A 21,987-nucleotide genomic window follows, 5' to 3' on the forward strand; every position below is an offset into this window, starting at 1 on the left:
AGACGAGTAAATACGAAGAAACTATTTCCTCTGGTAGGGGAATCCAGAACAATTAAGGAGAGCATAACAAGCTCGGCTATTCAACAGTGAAATCAGGAACCATCTTTCCACACAAAGGGTAGTGAAAATCCGGAACTCACTGCAGCAAAACGCTGGATTTAGTTAAGGATATAGAGGAATATGGAACAAACATGGGTGAATGGAGTTGAGCTATGGAATAGGCTCGAGAGGTAGAAACGGTCTAATCATGTTCCGATAGTGCCATATTCTTTGTTGTTTACTGTCTATGAATATAAATAGTGTAGCCCACAATGGCTTGTTGAGAATCCTTCATTCTTTCAGCACACTGGTGCATGCTATATAGGTTTAGCAGGTTCCATTTTCAATCAGATGACCACAATACTACAGTTCAGTTGGATGCCCCAAACATATGCAATTGGAGACATAATTAAGGCACGATTTTATCATCCTTGGGACATCTCAAGGTGCTCCACATGCAATGAACTACTCTTATGGGGGTTGCTGTTTGGTTGGTTGCGTCTTTGCAACACTCCTTACGAGAAAATTTCTGGATGAGAAAGTTCCTTTAAGTAGCTTGCCAGCGTTTTCACTAAAATATATAAGACGAACGTCTACTCCCACTGTGGAATCACCTCTCAAGGATCGCGGATTGGGGGAGACGGTGGCGTAGTGGGTAATGTCGCTGGGCTGGTAATCCAAAGGTAATTCGATTGCTAATTCATTTTCTTCCCTCCATTTGTGAGTGATTTTCTCATCTCCTGACCTGCACATATTCGCAGGGCAGGAATTTCTTCCCCAGATTTCAGGACCCCGCTGTCAGGCTCACATTGGGTTCAGGATCCGGCATTCTGAGGGAACTGTCACTCACCTGTGATTTTCCCCAGATTGGTCAATTAATTAGTGGGTGGGCTTGCCATCCAATTAAGGACAGAGGGTGGGCACTTGAAGCTGGAGGGCCATTGGGGGGCCTCTAGAAGCAGCAGCAAGATGCCATGGCAGGTACATGAAGGAGAGGGTGCCCCCAAGATGGAGACATCCTCTCTCCAAATCTAAAGCCAAAAAAGGCCTTTGCAGCTGGGCCACCACTTTTGTGGGAGAGGATGGCATGTGACTGCCGCTGAACCCAATCAGGCAGGGAGGGAGGACATCTAAGCTGCCTGGAGCACTAACCTGCTGATGCCTGCCCCTCCTCTCAGTCTTCCACCAGGAGGCCATCTCAAGGCAGCTACACTCTTTCCCCACTGCCTCCCGGAGCCTGGAGGCCAACTTGTTAAAAAGTAGCCCGGCCGCAACACCCACCCCCCCTCTCCCGCATCCCACGTCCGGGTAAATGGCCTGGAGACGAGATGCAGCCGGTGAACCGGCATGCCTGCCCACTGTACCAAATTCTGTGCCCAGAAGCCTCTCTGCCCGCCCCCTCTCCAGGGCTTTAAATTTAGCCCCTCAGGCTCTGACAGGGTGAAGGCACATCTATTGGCAGGCCCCTGCGAATGCTGCTCAGATCTGCCTTCAACCTCAAGGCCTCCCTTCTTCTTTCTGGGGTAGGAATAAGCTTCTGAATGCAGTCCCCCTCAACACCTCAACTGAGATATGGAGCAGATAACTGGAAGGACCACGCCAGGCATTATCGCAAGGCACCTCTGCCATGTCACCAAGTGAATACAGAAAACTGCCTTCACTGCCTAAACTAATGTCAGCTTTCCAGTAACCCTAGGCTTTGGCTCAAGGATAGACTTCCCGCCCATTGAATGTGAACAGGACTGCTGTAGCCCATTTCCTCTCCTGGGTTTAGTTCTGATACTCTGACTCCCAAGTCTGCATTTTGGCTGTTGGCTGTTCCTCCTTCAGCTCTGTGCCAGCTTCCTGACAGCAAGGAGCCAAACCCTGGTCTATTTCAGGCAACAGTTATGGTAACAAGGAATAATAGGCCTGGGAGTGAACTCCAACATGTTTGTGAAATTCCTTGGAACCCACGAGGGTCAAACTGCAGGTGCAGCTATGGGAGACAGAGGTAGCTGGGCTGGGGAGGGAGATGCTGCTCTTATCATTTACATCACTGTATGCTCTGATCGGGGACAGTGGCAGCTGCTATGGCAACAGTGAATCTATTCCTAAACAAAGCCATGGTGGGGCTGTTTGTGCCCATATTCCTTCATATTTTTAGACACCTTTTAGCAACTTTTTTTTTTGCTTTTATCAAGATGAAAAGTAGGCAATGGAAGCCCTGACCATTATAGGGACCACAATAATCCCAGTTCAGGACACCTAGAGGGAAAAAAAACACAAAGCAAAGTCTTTTGACCCAGCTTTCCTTTGTACTAAATATAGTGCAATTTTAAATGTGTTTAGAAAAATAACGCACAGGAGGAAAAACCAGTAAAACTTTGGAAATGACTGGTACAGGTCTGAACTGGTATTATATACTTTAAAGGCTGCATTTGCTGCCAGTTGTCTGCTGATGACTGGCCACGGCCGCCATATTTATTGGAGACAATGTGCAGATGTGCGGTCACCGCTGGCCCTGGCAGCAGGAGGAGAGAATGTTGTGAATTTCTATCCTGGGCTGACACCGATGGACTTTGGAAATTCCTTTTACGGAAGGGGGCAAGGGAAGGATTTGCAGATGGGAAACTAAAATCCTTTCCTCGTGGGATATTTTACTGCAAGTCACGTTGGCGAGTGTTCCTAAAATCTGTCCTGCCGTCTACAAACCCTTCCCTCACTCTCGGAGTTCCAGGCTGCAGGCTCCAGCTGTGGCATCATTGGATTTCTGAATATGCGCTGACCAGTGCGCATGCATATTGCATTGGCAGAAGACGCACTGTGCCTTAAAATGGAACTCCAGCTCAGATCAGGCACCAGTCATTTCCAGGTTTTATTGGCTTTCCCTTATGGGAACCCACCCCCCCAGGTTTTATTGGCTTTCCCTTATGGGAACCCACCCCCGCCACCCCCCCGCCACCCCCACCCCGACCCCCCACCCCCCCTGTGTATCTTGACCTCTACTCCAGAGCAGCAGTGTCAATACCAGGTTGTGAACTTCTATCTGTAAGTGAGATGAACTATTTAGTGCTGGTCGGCGTTGTATTACAGCCGGTTTTATGCTGTGTTACTGAGTTTTAAACGGAGGCCATCAGAAGGAGGAGGCTCTCTGCGACTATTATGGACAATCAGAAGCCAGTTTCCTAGCCAATCATGTAACCAAGTTTCTCAAATATTTCCTACTACAGTAACAATTTTAGCCCTTCAGATGGCACAAGGAACTTTACTAACCAATTAAAATGGAAAATTAAACCCATCAGCTTAAGAGGAGATGGGTTAACATAAGAACTTAATGAGGTTCTATCTGTAAAGATTTTGAGGTAGACCTTGATTTTATTTAATAAAGTAAAACAGGCCAATAGGAACGTGCCAGACTGTTGAAGTCAACATAAACAAAAATTGTGTGAGATGTCAATCAGACTGCTAATTGTCTATTTATTGTTTTGCAGTATTGCGTAGTGTCGAGATCTATCCCAATCAGTACCATGTAATCCTGCTAATTGATTTAACCAATTTCACCACCCATCAACCCTGTAATCAACTCAATTAGGTTCACACCCCTGTTGACATTCCAAAAATTGTTCCCATGTTATGTATTCATCTCACCTGGCGATGAACGCATTTTTGGTCCAAGCGGCCTAAGCTCCTCCTTGAACCAGCATGTTCCTGGGTACATCTCGACAAGCTGCACAAAGACTTCACAACTGCAAAGTAAAACACAGTCCAAAATCTATACGTTGGATCATTCTATAGGAGGGTCCTTCACAAATTTGTCCCACTATTTAGAAATTTACACTGAGTTTAGGAACAGCAGCTTTCCTCCATAAACTTGAGATCTGAGTGCTGTGGCGTTCCTTTGTTGACCTGAACACACAATCACACTTCGATTTTTTTTCAACAGGATGGAAAGGTCCATCCTGACTTGGAAGTACAATGACATTCCATCACTGTCACTGGCTAAAATCCTGGAACTCCCTCTCTAACAGCGCTGTGGGTGTACCTACACCAGCGTTTCAAGGAGGCAACTCACGACCACCTTCTCAAAGGCAATTACAGTTGGGCCACATAGTCTGGCCTTGTCAGAATGCCCACATCCCATGACTGAATTTAAAAAATGCACAGATAGGAAGATATTCAGTGGCATTGAATAAACCAAATTCTCTCCTCACCACTGGGGACTTTTACCAGTACTGAATTCCACAATTCCTTCTATTTTTCTACAAAGCCCATAAATCGTTGACCTTGTTCACCGCTAATTTGCTGTTTGACCTTCTGAAGGAGCAGCCACCAGTACCTCAGTGGGCACCCTCCCAGTCTCAAATTTGAATTTAGATTGAAAAGATCTCTTAGCACGGTGGTCGCATAGCTCTACAGGAACATTTGGAATGAGAGGGCGGAATAGTCTAGCCAGGTTGGGGGCGGCCATCATGGCGGGCGTGAGCCAACAATAGGTCGAGAAGGCCAAAAATCGGTTTCACACTGTCGTGAAACCAGTTTGCAATCGTCCGTCCGCCCGCCCGTCAATGGCAGGGCACGTTTCCCGCCGTCCAAGTCATGAACTTAATTTTAATGTATTTGCATCTCCTTATTGTGCCCTCACGCCGGAATCATCCCCCTGCCCCCACCCAAGTCAAATTTACCGCCCACGTCACCGTGACTTCAGAACGAGGTGCTTCACGACTGCCTTTAAAAGGCGGGCACCTGGTGAGCTGAGCTTCGAGGGGAACTCGGAGGTGAGGGCACGCAGCCTTGCGCAGTGCTCGCGGGACATCAAGGAAGAGGTGCTGTGCATTCATGGGGCGGGGGGCATGCACAAGCAGGTTGCTTTTTTCCAGCTGGCTTTCAGTGTGGTGCCAGGGCATCATTGTGGGTTAGGCCGGGTTGGGGTTTGGTGGGGGTGGGGTGGCGGCGATGGCAAGGCAACACAGCCTGAAGGTGGAGGGGTAGCGGGGGGTGAGGAAAGCGGCCGTGCACTTGGAAAAGCTTGTCCAAAGTGAGCATTCTTCCACAGCTGAGACCATTCAGCAGCAGCTCCATTGACAGGCTTGGTGTCGGGCCTCTGAACCTTTTCTGCCCACTCAAACAACGCAAAAGCATGAAAGTGTCACCAAATGCGCCAAACTTTTCACCCCTCGGGCACAGACAAATTAATATGCGCCTTAGGGGGCAGCAGAGCAATTGGCCGACTGGGCAAGTTGTACAATCCCCTTGCTAACGCTGGCCATGGCGCAGTCACTGGTGGAGGTGCTCACAGCCCCTTCCAATATCTTTATTAAGGTTTGGAGCAGGATCCATTGTGGTTCAATCTAACAGGGCAACCTTGCAGTGTGGGTTAGGAGAATGTCTGCGCCTGAGCTGAGAGCACAGCCTGCAGTCCAGTGACTGAAGCTGCCGCCAATCGGTCAGGTGGAGTGGGGCGGAGATGAGTGGGGTTTCAGACAGTCATGAAACACATCACACACACTGGCCAGCCAAGTGATGTCCAGCACTCCCTGGCATGCGTGAAGGGGCCTTCAAACTTAACCAAGAGAGGTTCTTAGGACACGTATGCTAACCCACATGTCTCTTTCCCTTTGGTCCTGCAAGAGGAGAACATCAGGATCTTGGAGCCTGGTGATTTAGTGGTCTGCCTCGTGGCTGACAGGGAGCAGAGAAGAAGAAGAAGAGAATGGTGGAGGTGCCTGGCTCAGCAAAGGGAGGAGCACTGCCCTCAAGGTGAAGGGGTGACAATGCCTGCTGCACACGCAGCTGAAGATCCACAGCGAGCCGTTGTTCTTAAGCACCTTGCTAGACCCAGGGCCTATAGACAGCGCTTGTCAATCCTGCAGATGACTGAGAACCAGGGTCGCCAAAGACTGCACATATGCCGCCTGCTGCAGGATTTGGCGCCATGAGGACAGGGAGAGCACCCACTGCCAGTGGCCGTGAAAGTGACCATGGCGTTCAATTTGTATGCCAGTGGCTCCTTCCAGGGCTCCACAGGTGACCTGTGCGGGATCTCACAATCCTCCGTGCACATGTGTATCCAGGAGATCATGGACGCCATCTTCGCGAAGGCACAGAACTTTGTGCTTTTCACCCGGGATCAGGAAAGCCAGGAGGCAAGAGCGCTGGGATTTGCACAGATCTCTGGTTTTCCACAGGTGCAGGGTGCCATCAACTGCATTCATATGGTGTTTAGATCTCCATGGCAACAAGCAGTCAACTGCGTCAACCGCAAAGGCTTCCACTCGCTGAATGTTCAGCGGGTGTGTAACCACCAAACGCATCCTGCACGATTGCGCACGATTCCCAGCGTTGGTATAATGAGCTCATGCTGCAACCCAGACTTTGGTGGAGCAAACAATAGGCATCTTGAAAATTAGGTTCCGGTGCCTCGACAGGTCTGGTGGAGGCTGCAATCCAGTCCCTAGAGGGTGTTGCGCATCATTGTCACTTGTTGCGCGCTCCACAACCTGGTACTGCAAAGTTGGGGGGAAGGACCTGGCTGAGGAGGAGATGGAGGAGCTGCACGTATCCTCCGATGAGGAGAACATCAAAGGGGGTGATGGTGATGAGGCCCTCGAAGGCGGGAATGCTGGCAATGAGGCCATTGCACTGGCCAGATGAGGCAGGCGTGCTCGGGAGGCCCTCATAGCCACAAGATTCGTGGAGGATGCTGACAAGATGCAGTGAGATCAGTTCTGACATCCTCACCTTGCATCCGTGAACATTTGACTCCTGTGTGGCTGTTGGCAGCGCACAAACCCTCAGTGCTCAGGCTCATGTCATGGAGATGCAGCAGAGGCCCTAATAGTTGTTAGATTCTAGGAGGATGATGACGACATGCAGTGAGGACACTCTATAGATCTCCACATAGCCTCTGTGAATGTCTGACTCCTGTCTGGCTGAGGGCAGCTCCCTTGCGCCCTGTGATCAGGGTCATATCAGGGAGACACAGCCATGAAACTTTAAATGCACCTGATCCTTTGTCAGCCTTCAGCACCTGAGCCCTTCAGGAGCACAGCATCACTGGTCACAGATGCTGAAGAGATGGGGGCCAGCCCCACCTCAAAAGTGCTGAGAGCCACACAGAGAGAATGATGGAACTCGGTGACACCTGCCCACAGCATTCTGGCAGCAATAACAAGCACCATCGAGGTTCAGGCATCACTAATGTGTCCAGTGAGTGTGAAGCTGGACCATCACTTTGGTCTGAAGATTACACACTGCACAGGGAAGAGGCCCTGGACTGAGACACCTGCCTTTATCTTGTGCAGGAACCAAGGTTTCACTTCTGAGTCACACGAGCGCTACTCATCATAACAAGGAGCCATAGACAGGGAGACATTCTTGGGAGTTTATTTACAATAGTGAACATTATGTACAAGTGATTAACACCCGTGCCCATGCTGTGCAACTACATCTTCTAAATTCTTTTCAAATCGTATAAATCTTTTGCCTTTTACTTAAGATTTCTGTGGAGAGAATGGATTACAGCTTCTTAACCTTCCTAACCCTGCTGCTACGTCTTGGTGCTCCCCTGACATCCACAGCGGAGGTGGAGGCAGCCTGCTGACTGTGACGCCCTGTCTGTGATGACTTCAGCATGCGTCCCCTGGAGGGCTGAGACCTGGAGGGCCCCGGCCTGCTTTGGATGCCCTGCTGTGGACTAGCGGTACCCTCCTTGGCTTGTGGAGCTGGAGCTGCGGGGGTCACAGGAAGTGAGGATTTGGATCAGCTGGACATTCCCGCAGTCACCTGGGTGGATGGCCCCGGGGTGTTGGGCTGCTGGTCCTTCCCCCCCTATTGGTGCCCGATGGCCCCTGGCTGACTCCTTAAGGAGCAGGGGAAGCTGGAGTGAGATTGAGCTGCCCCATACCCCTCTCGTGTTGACACTGTTGGAAGCCTACAGTGACATCAGCGATGGAGTTCAGCCCGCGCAGCATTGTAGGACCAATGTCCTGGACCAAGGTCTCCATGGCGACTGCCATCCTGCTAGTTTTGACTATGATGTGTCGGCATGCGGGCGCTATCACCTGAGACTGAAGGCAGACAGTTCCTTCATTGTCCCTTGCAATATGAGGAGTGCACCAGACATCTCTTCCTGATGTTCCCGTGATCGTCTTTGTAGCTCCACCAACTGATTGAGGACCGAGTCCAGAGGCTCATCATCTGACTTGGACTCAGCAGATTCCTTGCCTCCAGCAGTCCTCTTGAGTGCCAACGACCAAGGATGTCCCTGCCTCTGCCTGCTGTGGAACAGATTGTGTGCTGTGCTACATCTAGATCCCACTAAGATGTGTGTTGCTGCACTGGTGGAGGATATGGGTGAGCACCATGACGGGTCTTCAATGGTGCTGCCCTCAGGGTCCTTGTCCGAGGTGCTCCTGTTGCTAGGGTCGGGATCAAGGTTGCCTGAGGTGATGTGGTGATGTGCCTAGGACAGAAAGTGGAGGCCATTAGTGCTTGGCAGCCACATTGAACACAGAACATTGGACTCAGAGTAACATTGAGAGGGGGATAATGGTACAGGATCCTCTTGTGGGTGTTCGCCATCGACCTCATCATCGCCACAGGAGTGGTCCACTTCCTCTCCGGTCAGCTCCAACACGCAAGTCTCGAACAGAGTGGGGACCTTGATGTCCGGCATTCCATCCCTGGCCTGGGACCTCTTGATGGTGTGTGATCTTGTCCTGCATAAAGACAGACGGCCAGAGTGTGAGCAAGGTGCATGACAGCCCAAATGAGAAAGATGCCAGGCGTGCGTGTGTGCTGAGTGGAGCCATGGACAGTATGAGGAAGCTATCTCCAGAGGAGATGAGGTTTGATGGAGGTGTGAGGATGTGTGAAAGAGAGTGAGTGGTGATGTCCCTTGAGCTGGCAGTGAGTGAAATGTCAGTGAATGTGTGATGGGCTTGTGAGTGTCTGAGTTTGGAGTGATGAAATGGTTGACATACCCTGGCGCCACAGATGAGATCATTTATCTGTTTATCTGCACTGGATGGCCGACCTCTTGTGTGCAGCATTGGCACTGACCACCTCTACCACCACCTCCCAAGCCAGAGCAGTGAGATTGATGGGTCTCCTGCAGCCAGAGCGGGGGTAGAGGACAGTGTGGCGGGCCTGCACAGCATCCAGAAGGTGTCCAAGAATGCGTCACTGAATCGGGGTGGGGATGGGGGCGGCTGCACTCTTCTTGACTTTTGGGGCCATGTTTACACTGGAGCAGTCCTGGGCTGCGAGCATTGAGAACTGTACGCACGGCCGCAGTTTAAGTAGGGCGCCCGGCGTGATGAAGCGGTGAGGTAATGTCGTGACGGGCAAATCGGAGGCCGCCCGCCAGCGACCCGGTGTGTTCCCCATGACAGCATAACTGATGAGGCGGGAAGGGGACGGTACAGAGTGATAACCCGCCATTGCAGCCGGCGGGTAAATCGTCTTCTTGCATTGCTCGCGACCAGACTTAGTGCAAATCTGGGATGATTCCACCCAGAGAGACAGAGAATTTTGAATCTCACTTAAACTGCCCCGGGGTATATCGAGGATTCCCATAGTGTGAGGTGGTGACTAACGTTTGTCCAAAACTGCTTAAAACCTGGCACGCAGCTGGCCCATACCGAACACCGGCCATCGATGCGATATAACTATACATCTCATTCGACTGGCATTCACCAAAGATAACTCAGGCTTCGACAGCATGTGGTGTGAATCTAAAAGGAAAGGTGTCTCACACGGCAGTTTGAATATAGTAATCTTGCTCAGAGGAATGATAAAGGTTCTTCTCCCATAGCTGTGGCATGTCGGGCATTTTACCTCGGCCACTAATCTTCATTACAGCTAATGGAATCTTGGCAGTGACGGCATTCTGCACGCAGAATATTTCAACACTAAAACCAATGACACAAATAGAAACAGGATCAGATAGGTGCCTCTGCCTGATGCTTTTGCCAAGGATAGATTTATTTTTGAAAAGAGGCTGCATCCAGTTACTGGCTTTATATCAACATTATTCTTAATTCTTTTAAGTTCCCTCGAAGCGTGGGGAATGAAGAATTGATACCTCCTGCTGGAATGAAGTGCAGTTCGTTTTTCCCCCCCTTTTCACACCTTTTCGTCCTCTTTGCTTCAGAGAAACTGTCGGTGCCTTTCCCAATTCAGGGACTTTTGAGTCAGTCGTCCATTCTACCTTCATATGACAGCCTCAGTGGTAGCACTCTCACCTCTGGGTAGGAAGGTTGTGGGTTCAAGCCTCCAGAGACGTTCCAGAGACCTTGAGTGTGGCGTCTAGGCCGACACTTCAGAGCAATGCTGCTTCGGAGTTGCCCAGTTTTGGATGAGAGTTTAGACTGAGGCCTCACCTGCCGTCCCAGATGGAGATGAAAGATCCCAAAACACTATTTCAGGGACGAGCTGGGGCCAGTATATGTACAGGCAGATGTTACAGTTCACTTAGGGAGTCCAAATTGCTGTGCCGATATGCATGTTGTAGCTCGGAACTATGGATAGTGATGGTAGAGGCTCTAATGTCCTTCTCCATCACATGGCTGACCAGGAATCTCTCCTGCTCTTACCGCCTGCCATCGGGGCGTGTTGGAAGGATTTGCAGGTTGATACTCAACCTGTTTGGCCGCATTATGAATGCACCTTCCTTGACCATCAAGTTCTGGGGTGGGACTTGAACCTGGAGCTTCTGGCTTGGACGCTATCCACTGCACCATGAGATTTCCCCATAATACACACACATGGACACAAACACATGCACACACATACATACATGCACACACTCACATACACACACTATAGGCTCTGGAATGGTTCCTGCAGATTGGACAGTGGCAAATGTAACCCCACTATTTAAGAAAAGAGAGAGAAAGAAAGAAAATGGGGAGCTACAGGCTGGTTAGCCTGACATCAATAGTAGGGAAAATGCTTGAATTGATCACAAAGCATGTTACTTAGATGTAATGTTAGGATTGGGCAGAGTCAATATGAATTTATGAAAGGGAAATCATGTTCACCAAACCTGTTGGAGATTTTTGAGGATATAACTAGCAGAATAGATAGGGGGCACTGGTGGATGTGGTTCATTTAGATTTTCAGAAAGCTTTTGACAAGGTCCCGCACAAGAGGTTAGTAAACAAAGTTAGAGCACATTGGATTGGGGGGTATACACTGACATGGATTGAAAACTGGTTAATAGACTGAAAACAGAGAGTAAGAATAAATGGGTTATTTTCAGATTGGCAGGCTGTGACTAGTAGGGTACCACAAGGATCAGTGCTTGGGCCCCAGGTATTCAGAATCTATATCAATGATTTGGATGTGGGGAGTAAATGCAATAATCCTAAATTTGCAGATGACACAAAACTAGGTAGAATTATGAGTTGTGAGGAGAATGCAAAGACGCTTCAAGGGGATTTGGAGAAGCTAATTGAGTGAGCAAAACATTGGCAGGTGGAATACAATGTGGAGAAATGCGAGGTTATCCACTTTGGTAGGAAAACAGAAATACAGAATATTTCTGAAATGGTGAGAGGCTGGGAAGTGTTAAACTTCAAAGGGACTTGGGTGTCCTTGTTCATGAGTCACTGAAAGCTAACCTGCAGAGACAGCAAGCAATTAAGAAGGCAAATGGTGTGTTGGCCTTTATTACAAGAGGTTTTGAGTATAGGAGTAAAGATGTCTTATTGTAATTATATAGAGCCTTGGTGAGACCGCACCTGGAGTATTTTGTGCAGTTTTTGTCTCCTTACCTAAGGAAAGATATACTTGCCACAGAGGGAGTGCAACAAAGGTTCATTAAATTAATTGGATGAAGAGTCATACGGACTCAAAATGTTAACTCTGTCTTTCTCTCCACAGATTGCTGAGTTTTTCCAGCAATTTTTGTTTTTGTTTCGTTAAATTATTTGCTGGGATGGTGAGATTGTCTTATGAGGAATGATTAAATAGACTGGGCCTTTATTGTCTGAAGTTTAGAAGAATGAGAGGTGATCTCGATCAAACATACAAAATTCTTTCAGGGCTCGACAGGGTAGATGCAAGAAGTATATTTCTTCTGGCTGGGGGGTGGTTTTGAACCAAGGGACACAGTCTCAGAATAAGGGGTAGGCCATTTAGGACCGAGTTTAGGAGGAATTTCTTCACTCAGATGGAGGTGAATCTTTGTAATTCTCTGTCCCAGAGGGCTGTAGAGGCTCAGTCATCAAGTATGTTCAAGACTGAGATCGATAGTTTTCTACATGCTAAAAACATCAAGGGATGTGGGGACAGTGCAGGAAAATGGTATTGAAATAGGAGATCAGCCATTAATTGGTGGAGTGGGCTCAAAGGGTCAACTCCTGCTCCAATTTCTTATGCTCAAGTGCTGTGTACGTTACATGTGATCTGTAATGTGCATAAATAGGAAACAGGAGAAGGTTAAATAGTTGGTGTGACATTAGCATGAGATCATAGGAGACACAATGAGAGAAATCAAAGGCATTTATGGGCCACAATGTGTGAAAAGCTGAGGGATGAGGCAGATAGAAATGGAAGCAGGAAAATCTGAGTGGGCTCCAAAGACGAAGGAGCCTTGGAGAAGAGAGAAGTAGGTGGAACTGTTTGAAACTTCATCCTGCCCCGCCCAGTTGTTTTCAAAGATGCAGTCGCTCCTTATTGATGGGGAAATGATATCACAGAACCCGTTACAGCAAACAACAGTCTAACAGAAAAGTAAAGGTAAGTTTTGAAGGTCTGTGTTTTTTCAGCCAGATCTGCTTGGGTCAGTGAAAGGGGGCAAGTGTGAGTGAAACAGCGGAAAGTTCTGCACCTGCCTCGATCACCAGTTTCTTATAGGACCCATGTGAACACGATTAGTCTTAAGTTGCATCTGACAGCTCTTCATTCATTTTTCAGTCCCCCGCCAGCCTGGAGGGAACGGAGCTTTATTTGGCCCTTTTGACATTGAAAAGGGGATTACTGCGGAGGAGAATGATGCAGGGGACGACCAAGGTATTTATTCTGATCCTGTCACTCATGTTGTGTTTGGACTTGGCAAGGCTCCAACTATATGACATAAAAGCTCGCGAAAATGTGGAGGGGTTTTATCGTTTTGGTTTCCCTTCTCTTTCATTCCTCTTCCCTCCGTTTGTTCAAACTAATCCTTGTGGGAGTCACATTTCAGCTGTGGATTGGATGAATCCCTTGACTTTTGCCACTGATTGGGCAGTGGCTAATTTGACAGGTGAACCTACTTTTTTGGTGGTGAAGTCTCATAGGGAACTTTATTAATATCAGGCTACAAACGCCAGTTCTCAGAATGTCCGTCACCATTTCAGAATGGTGCAGATTTTTTCCTGTTTCTTCTCTTTTTTTTCCTTGACACACTTAACAACTGACTTTTGATACCGGGAGAAAGTTTCTGGTACTATAGCTGTCACACTCTGGGCAGAATTTAATGCCCTCCCTGAGGCAGGCCCGGGGGCAAGGGTGAGGAGGACGTTTAATCGGGTGGGAGGGTGGCGGCTGGGAGCTCTGTCCTCGTTGGTAGAGGCACTCAGTGCCTGATCAAGAGAGCCGGCATTGGGAAGGTGGGTGGTTGGGCAGGGTGTGGGAGGAGGGGAGGGGGGGGAGGGGGGGTGGGGGGGGCGCTGAAAGCCGCTCCCCTGCACTTGCTGGCAACCCAGCTGCCCCCCCACCCCATCCCCGTGACCTCCATCCTGCTCTCTCCCTCACCTTTGGCCTGGTCCCTCGCTGATTGTGGGCCTCTGGTGGGTGCACTGCTGGTAGCAACCACTCCTCCCCCGCTGGCACTGATGGCAGTGAGGAGCTCACAGATGGCAGGACTTCTGCCCCCCTGGTCTTTGATCCCGGGGGAGGCTCACTGATGGCCGCTTAAGTGCCTAATCAGCACTTAATACGGTGGGGCTTCTCTAAAGGAGGTGACGCAGGGCTCTTGGCAGCTCTGCACCCAATGCATGAGGACCCTCATCTCCTGGATTAAATTCCACCCTCTGCCTCAGTAAATTCCTGGCACTGTTGCTCCCTCAGTAAGCCCCTTTGCACAGCCTACACTCTCAATAAATTTCTGCTGAACCTCACTCTTTCTCACTCAATTATTGCCACTGTGTCCTTGCCATTGATAGGGGGTAGGGGGTCCTGCTCTGCCACATTTGTGCAGGCAAAGGGTGAGCCCCAAAATGTCAGACCAACAGCGAGCCTGGTAAAGCCACCAATAAGCAATAAGTTAAAAGCAAAATACTGCGGATGCTGGAAATCTAGAACAGAAACAAAAATACCTGGAAAAACTCAGCAGGTCTGACAGCATCTGCGGAGAGGAACACAGTTAACGCTTTGAGTCCGTATGACTCTTCATCAGAACTAAGGAACAATAGAAGAGAGGTGAAATATAAGCTGGTTTAAGGGGTGGGGGTGGGGGGGTGGGGGGGGGTGGGTGGGGTGGGACAGGTAGAGCTGGATAGAGGGCCAGTGATAGGTGGAGATAACCAAAAGATGTCACAGACAAAAGGACAAAGAGGTGTTGACGGTGGTGATATTAGCTAAGATAATAATAGATAAGATAAATAAGCAACAAGTGATTCCTTAGCTGTCCAAGGGTGACTGGAGTTAACGGCTGGTATTTTTGTGCTTTGTTGGCAGACATTTTGATAAACAGCTGCAACTTTGACCACGGAATGTGTGGGTGGACCCAGGAGAAAGAATCAGGAGTTCACTGGGACCGAGTCCAGGTCCCATCAGGTAATCAGAATGATTGAACTTCTGGAACCATTTACCGCGCACACCTCAAATACATTCGACCGAGTGACTATAACAACAACTTGTGTTTATTTAGTACCTTCATTGCAGAAAATGACCCTAAGGTGCTTCACTGGAACGTAACCAGATAAAAATTTACACCAAACTGAACCGAGCAGGAGATATTATGAGGGGGCAACTGAAAGCACGATCAAAGAGATTTAAGGAAGATCTTGAAGGAGGATAGGGTGGCAGAGAGGAGGAGTGCTGCAGAGCCCCGAACTCTAGAGCTTAAGCATTTAGACAACTGAATGCATGGCCGCCATTGGTGGGCAAAAGGTTTTGTGCTACATAAACTGGAGGTATGCCGATTATCTCACAGGGTTTCAAGGCTGGAGGTTACAGAGTGGCAGGGGAAGCGAGGGCTATGGAAGGACCTGAACACAAGGATGAACATTTTAAAATGGAGGCTATCATCATACCATACAACCTGAGCTCAATGAGAAAACATCAAGTGAATGGAAAAAGAAAAAAAATGGACTTTAAAGTTCTTGCTAATAAAGTAACTGGGGCCTCTCTGTGAGGGACCTGAGTCAGTGGTGATGCTCACAGGTGCTGGAAAACTCCAAGTGCCACATTGCTTGGACTGATTCCAAGCTCTCAGACAGCATTTAAAGGGAAGTCACATGGGTGAAGTCCATGCAATCTGGCCTTCCCTTAAGCAGCAAGTTTATCCAGGCTTCCCAGGTCTGTGTTTTCACTGCCTGTGCTGACTGGATCCTCAGAACTGGCTCAAAGAGCGCAAGAAACTGACGCCCTTTTTTTCTCCTGCCTATTTCAACATTTAAAGCATCCTGTTCAAAAATGAACTACCGTCCTTACATGGTCTGGTCTATATGTGACTCCAGTCCCACACATCAACATTGTTGTCTCTTAACTGCCCCCCTGGCAAGCTTGTCAGCTGGAAATTAATGATGGGCAATAAATGCCGGTCCATTCTGGGTGTTGAGCACATAATCTGGGCTGACACACTCGTGAAGTATTGAGGGGGTGCTACACTGTTGGTGTTGCCCTCTTTTGGGTCAGGTGTTAAATTGCAGCCACAGTTACCCTCTCACATGGATAGAAAAGATCCCATGGCACTATTTCGAAGATAAGCAGTAGAGTTTTCCCTGGCGTTCTAGCTAATATTTATCACTCAAGTGCCATCACTAAACCATGATTCTGCTGTGCATAAATTGGCCGATGTGTGTACCTACATTACAACAGTGACTACACTTCAAAAACACCTCATTAGCTGCTTGGCACTTCAGAACATCCTGAAGTCATGAAAGACGCTATATAAATGCAGGTCATTCCTTCCCACCTCCCTGCCACTCTCCCTTTATTACTGTAGCTGATGGGTTGGAATGATTCTTGTTGAAGGTTTACAAGTGGGGAATCTGTGTTACAACAGTGGGATGTTGGAACGTCCTTGACGGAGCTGCACGGGAGGGAAGCTATTACTTAAACAGGTATGCAGAACCAATTAACTGAGACAGCAGGAGTCTAATGAGGGCAGGCACTGAGGGGAGTGAGAATCGCAGACAAATCTGGATGATTGACAACCTTTCCAGCATCTGAGTTTCCAGCTACATAGCCACTCCCCAACATGACACAGACAGTGACAAATGGGAACCAGGAAAAGGTCAACATTCCCCATTAGAGAGTATTGCTTGGATAACAACCTCAGTGCTTCCTAAATATACCCCTGTGCTCACAGTAGCACCATAGACAGAAGGCCTCGATAATTGACTTAAAGAGCCATATGTTCCAAATGATTATAATAACAACATCCGCATGGAGATTTCAACAGTGATATCCTTTGACATGATTGTCTTTGTAGTTGAGAGATCAATTCTAACACAACAGTAAATGGAAGAGGCTTTTTTTTCTATTTGCTCAGTAAGATATGAGATGGTCTGTTTTTCCCTTTTGGTACATGGTCAGTGAGGCCTCCCAGATGGCATATTTTACAGCTTGGATACAGCTCCAAACTCCCATCTCTGGTCATTATCACGTTGCTGTTTGTGGGAGCTTGCTGTGCGCAAATTGCCCGCCACATTTCCTACATCACAACATTGACTACATTCCAAAAGTACTTGATTGGCTGTAAAGTGCTTTGAGACGTTTGGTGACAGTGAAAGGCGCAACATAAACGCAAGTCTGTCTTTTTATTTTAACTTACAACAGAGAAGGCTGAGTGAAGACCGGATAGAGGTCTTGAAACTATGAAGAGGTTTGACAGGTTAGATGTAAAGAAGATATTCCCACTTTGCAGGAGTCCGTAACTAGGGATCATGAATATAAGATAGTTACTATTAAATTCAATAAGGAATTTAAAGGAGAGACGGACAACTCCTGCACAGAGAGAAACGTTTACCATATCGGCTAACATGGGGACCAGGAGAGGAAGTTGAAAATAGGGCCTAGGAAGCAGGAAGTGGATCCCATGAGCAAGATGAAATTGGAGAAGGCATGAGGTGAAGCAGGAGAGAATCGAGAGAATGATGCGACTTCAGGGCTAAGGTTAGGACAGGGAAATGTTTTAGAGGAAGATTGGTCCAGTGGGCTAGTGGAAAGGAGGGACGCAGAAGAGGCAGCTGATCAGATGGCGTCAATCTCATTGATGAAGAATTCCATGAACTCCTCACACTTAATGTTTGGAGGTGAGGCTGGAGGAGGCAGGAGAAAGGGGTTTGAAAAGCTGTCTTTCAGTACAGAAAAGAAGCCAGGGAGGTTTTCTTTGCATTTGATCCTGGAATAATGAGCAGCTTTAGCAGACGAGAGCGGGGGACCCGATAGTGTTTATGTGGCTCAACCAGATCTGGTGAACGGTTAAACCAGTTGTCCGCCACATCCTTTCAAATCTGTGTCCCTTAGACTTAAGGGAGCGGAGATGAGGGATGTACAAGAGGGAATGGTCAGAGTGAGAGAGAGTAATGGTTTACTACCATATGGAGTGGTTGAGGTGAATCAAGGAGATGCATTAAAGGGAAAGCTAGAGAAATACATGAGGGAGAAAGGAATAGTAGGCTATACTGAGAGGGGGTAGATGATGTAAGTTGGAAGGGGCATGTGTGGAACCTATACACTGGCAAAGTCCTGTTAGGCTGAATGGCCTGATTCTATGCAGCAACTTCTGTGCAATTACATTTAAAAAGAAAAGCCATTTCTTTCTAAAAAGCTGCATATTTTGTGACACTAAATTCCAAATTTGGACCTTGTGTTGTGTTCTGGAATGTTCTGATGCAAGCCCACATGCCACCATTCGCGATCAACAAACATGGGCGTGGTGAGCACTGGTAACAATTATCTTGTTAACCATGGAAGTTATTGCCAGAATTACATAAGGAACTTGCAGCACTGCAAAAATAATTGTCGGCACATTCCATTGCTGACTACTGTTGCCAGTTAGTGATGTGGAATTGCGAACTGTTGTATCAGACCTGGAATGTTGGAATATGCAGCACATATTGCGCCTGTGCTGACTCTTTGAAAGACTTATTCACTTAGTCCCACACACTCAATCTTCCCCCATAACCCCTTTCAAGTAAATATTCAGTCCCTTTTGAAAATTATTATTGAATTTGCTTCCATCATCTTTCAGGAAGTGCATTCCAGATCTTAACATCTCACTGTACAAGAAAAATCCTTCTCATCTCTGCCACGGTCCTTTTTGCCAATTTTTACAATGACTACACTTCAGAAGTACTTCATTAGCCGTAGAGCACTTTGGGGACATCCTTAGGGTGTGAAAGGCACTGTGTAAATTCAAGTCTTTCCTTTCATCTTAAATCTGTGTCCTGTGGTTACTGACCAAGATGTGTGCGTTTTTCAAAGTTGGGAATCGCTCCTCCTTGCTCGCACCCCTTCCCGAAGGTGGGTGTGGTTCACACTTTGAGAAAAAAACAATGCCATCATCTCCACTTTCTCATTTAGCAAGGACTGTTCTACCCAGGACTGTTTAAAATTGACCAACAGGACTGCTCCAGTTAAATGCCATACGTCCAATAATATCACTGCAAGTAAATGCCTCAAGGTGGGGGTGGAGTGCGGGCACCGTGAATAAAGTGTCATCACAGATGATCTTTTTCAACTCAAAATCGCTCAGGAGAGGGAACTACATTACAATTTTGCTCTCTTCTATGATACAAGTTACATCCCGCTGAGCCCACAACAACAACAGCTGCTTTAACTCAGTCAAACTGTCCCAAGTTGCTGCACATGAGCATTATCAATCATAATTTAACACTGAGCCGCATTAAACAATATTAGGGCAGGTGATCTAAAGTTTGGTCAAAGAGTTAGGTATTAAGGAGCTTCTTAAAAGTAAAGAGAGAGAGAGAGAGATAGAGAGGTGGAGAGGTTTAGGGAGGGAATTCCAGAACTTGGGACCTAGGCAGCTGAAGGCCCAGCTGCCGTGTCATAGCAGTGAGAATTATGGAATGTGGAAGATTCCAGAACTAGTGGAGTGCAGAGATCTCCGAGTGCTATAGGGCTGGAGGAGGTTTCTAGAGACAGGGAGGGGTGAAACCATGGAGGGGTTTGAAAACAAGATTGAGAATTTAAATCGAGGTGTTTCTGGACCGGAAGCCAATGTAAGTCAGAGAGTGCAAGGGTGCTAGGCAATATTCAGGCTAAGCTAAGCTAAGCACGTACACGGCCATACAACAGCAAGGAAGGTATTATGCAAGCTTTGTCCTGTATTAAACATCACGCCTGCATGGCTGTGCAAAAAAGATACCATGCAATTGAAAAACTGGCCACACATACAGCAACAAAATTTTTCAAGGAACATTGGTGTGAGATGATATTGACTGGATGAGCTGAAGTTTACAGAGGGTGCAAGATGGGAGGCTTGCCGTGTCTAGAGGTAACAAAGACAGGCCTTGAATGTGTCCAGGAAGCAGAGGCAGGCAGTCATAGCGCCCCCCCCTGAAAGATCCCACGTAACCTCGACCTGTGGATGGCTGTTTTAGGCAGGCCTTTGAGTTCTCTTTAGGCCGTGAGTTCATTCAGTTGCTGACACCCTTCATCCCTGAGTCATAAAGTTGTGACTTAAGCACAAAATCTAGGTTGGCGCACCCACTGCAGTACTGAGGGAGTGCTGCACTGTCTGAGGTGCTGCCTTACAGACAAGACGCTAAACTGTGCCTGCCCTCTGAGAACGAAGTAAAAGACCCCATGGCATTATTTGAAGAAGAGCCAGAGGGTTCTCCCCAGTGTCCTGGCCAATACTTATCCCTTGACCAACATCACTAAAAACAAATGATCATATTGCTGTTTGTGGGATTTGCTGTGTGCTATTCGACTACATTACAACAGTGACTACGCTTCAAAAGTAGTTCATTGGCTGTAAAGTGCTTTGGGACATCTGGAGATGCTACAGAAAGGCAAGTTCTTTCCAGAGTGTGATCAAATTTTGGGTTGGAATGTTGAATGGCCCCAATCTTGCTGCCCTTTCATTGCAGCCTGGACTCCTTGTCTGATTAACTCTATTGGTTGTTATTTTAGGTCACAGTTGGTATCTGACTCTTTTTGGTTCTGTTGACAAACGGAGGGAAGTGGCCCACCTTGCCCTTGCGCTGGGCCAAACCGCACATCCAAGCAACCTCTGCCTCACCTTCAAGCACAAACTGTCTGGAGACTCTGTCGGCAAGATCCAGGTGTTTGTGAAGAGGAACGGCAATTACGGGCATATCCTGTGGGAGAGGAACAGAGGGCACGGCTGGAGGACCAGTCGGTTCACGCTGAAAGGACCAGGTCTCGAGAATGTGAGTATTGTTAGATTTAATAGGAACGCGACTTTAGAATACAGACTGGCCATTCCAACAGTTGCTCCAGTCACCCTGCAATTCCTCGGGGTGCTTTCATTGGGCACAAATTCTTCGATGTGCCAGTCATGTCAGCTCTAGCCCCAAGGCAAGGAGACCCTTTCCCAAATTCTAGGGTTGGGGGTAATTTTCAGAGCTGTGGGGGGGTGTGGAGGGAGAGGCATTTCGCCTGCCTTGAGCCACCAGTCGGAGTGTCAGATTGGCTGTCAATACAATGGGGGGCTGTGGGGGCCAAGAATGTTCTTCCCTTCGGTTCTTCTGCTCCCAGTGGAGCAGTCCAGTCTCTTCAGGAAGATAATTGATTCCACCACAGATCATTTAAATTTCCCGCCTAAAGGTCCAAAGTTTGTTAAGGTCCCTTGTGGAAACTCAGGCAGTTTTCAGCTGCACTAACTTTCCTGGGTGATGTAAAGAGCGGATTTCCCAGGGTAGCTTTGTGAGCTTGCTCTCCCTCTGGATGCTCTCTTTTTACACTGGGGGGGCGGTGGTGGCATATTGGTATTGTCACTGGACTGGTATTCCAGAGACCCAGGGAAATGCTCTGGGGACCCAGGTTTGAATCCCACAATGGAATGCACGGCAGATGGTGAAATGTGAATCCAATAAAAAGCTGGAATTAAAAATCTGATGATGATCATGAAACCTTTGTTGACGGTTCACTAATGGAAGTGTGCCATCCTTACCTGGCCTGGCCTGCAGACATGTGACTCAGCAATGTGGTTGACTCTTAAAATGCGCTCCGATGGAGGGCAATAAATGCTGACCTAGCCAGCGACACCCACATCCCATGAACAAATACATTAAAAAAAACATGAATGGATGAAGGAAGGCGGGTCAAAGATCCTTTCACACCCCCCACAAGAATTTAAAGAGCCACAGAAAACGAGATGAAATTCCCAGCATAACAGGGCTCTGACCCAAATGCTGGGTAGCAGAGTTCTCCAGGAACCTCCAGGTCAAGTTGACTTGCGGAAGCTAATCAGACCTGGTCACACCGCTCCCATTAATCAAAGTTAAACATTCACGTCTAACACCTCATTTATTTTACAGAATGGTTACTATTCAGCTACTTTTCAATAATAGGGAAATCATGCAAAATTGCACTCAGGCAATTTCATTGGACGCAAAGTGGGTTTAAGGGCATTCTCAGTACGGCCCTGCATTCATTTCGACAAGCGTCACTCCCAGTTCCACAGGGCAGCAGCTGTTTGCGCTCGTCACTGTCAACACTTGGGCTGTTGCCCGGGAAACCCTCTCCAAGGGGAGCCAGGGTGCCTTTGATGGTTGTGGCACACCTAAGGCAGGGTTGTATCTGTTAAAGCTGTTGCAG

The 21,987-nt window shown here is 48.0% G+C and overlaps 1 protein-coding gene and 1 pseudogene across 2 annotated transcripts in view; both read left to right on the forward strand.

The window, feature by feature from the left end:
* The window catches only part of npnta (nephronectin a), a 68,129-nt gene that overhangs the window by 41,009 nt on the left and 5,133 nt on the right, over nucleotides 1-21,987 (forward strand). For both annotated transcript variants that reach the window (XM_078531738.1, XM_078531819.1), the window contains 3 exons: nucleotides 12,943-13,038; nucleotides 14,686-14,784; nucleotides 20,338-20,597. In XM_078531738.1, coding sequence (XP_078387864.1) covers nucleotides 12,943-13,038; nucleotides 14,686-14,784; nucleotides 20,338-20,597 — 455 coding nt within the window. The remainder of the gene's footprint in view (nucleotides 1-12,942; nucleotides 13,039-14,685; nucleotides 14,785-20,337; nucleotides 20,598-21,987) is intronic.
* On the forward strand, nucleotides 7,476-7,533 carry LOC144689039 (U5 spliceosomal RNA; annotated as a pseudogene).

The sequence above is a fragment of the Cetorhinus maximus genome, chromosome 1, assembly GCF_964194155.1.
Source record: "Cetorhinus maximus chromosome 1, sCetMax3.hap1.1, whole genome shotgun sequence".
In the NCBI taxonomy this organism is placed as follows: Eukaryota; Metazoa; Chordata; class Chondrichthyes; order Lamniformes; family Cetorhinidae; genus Cetorhinus; species Cetorhinus maximus.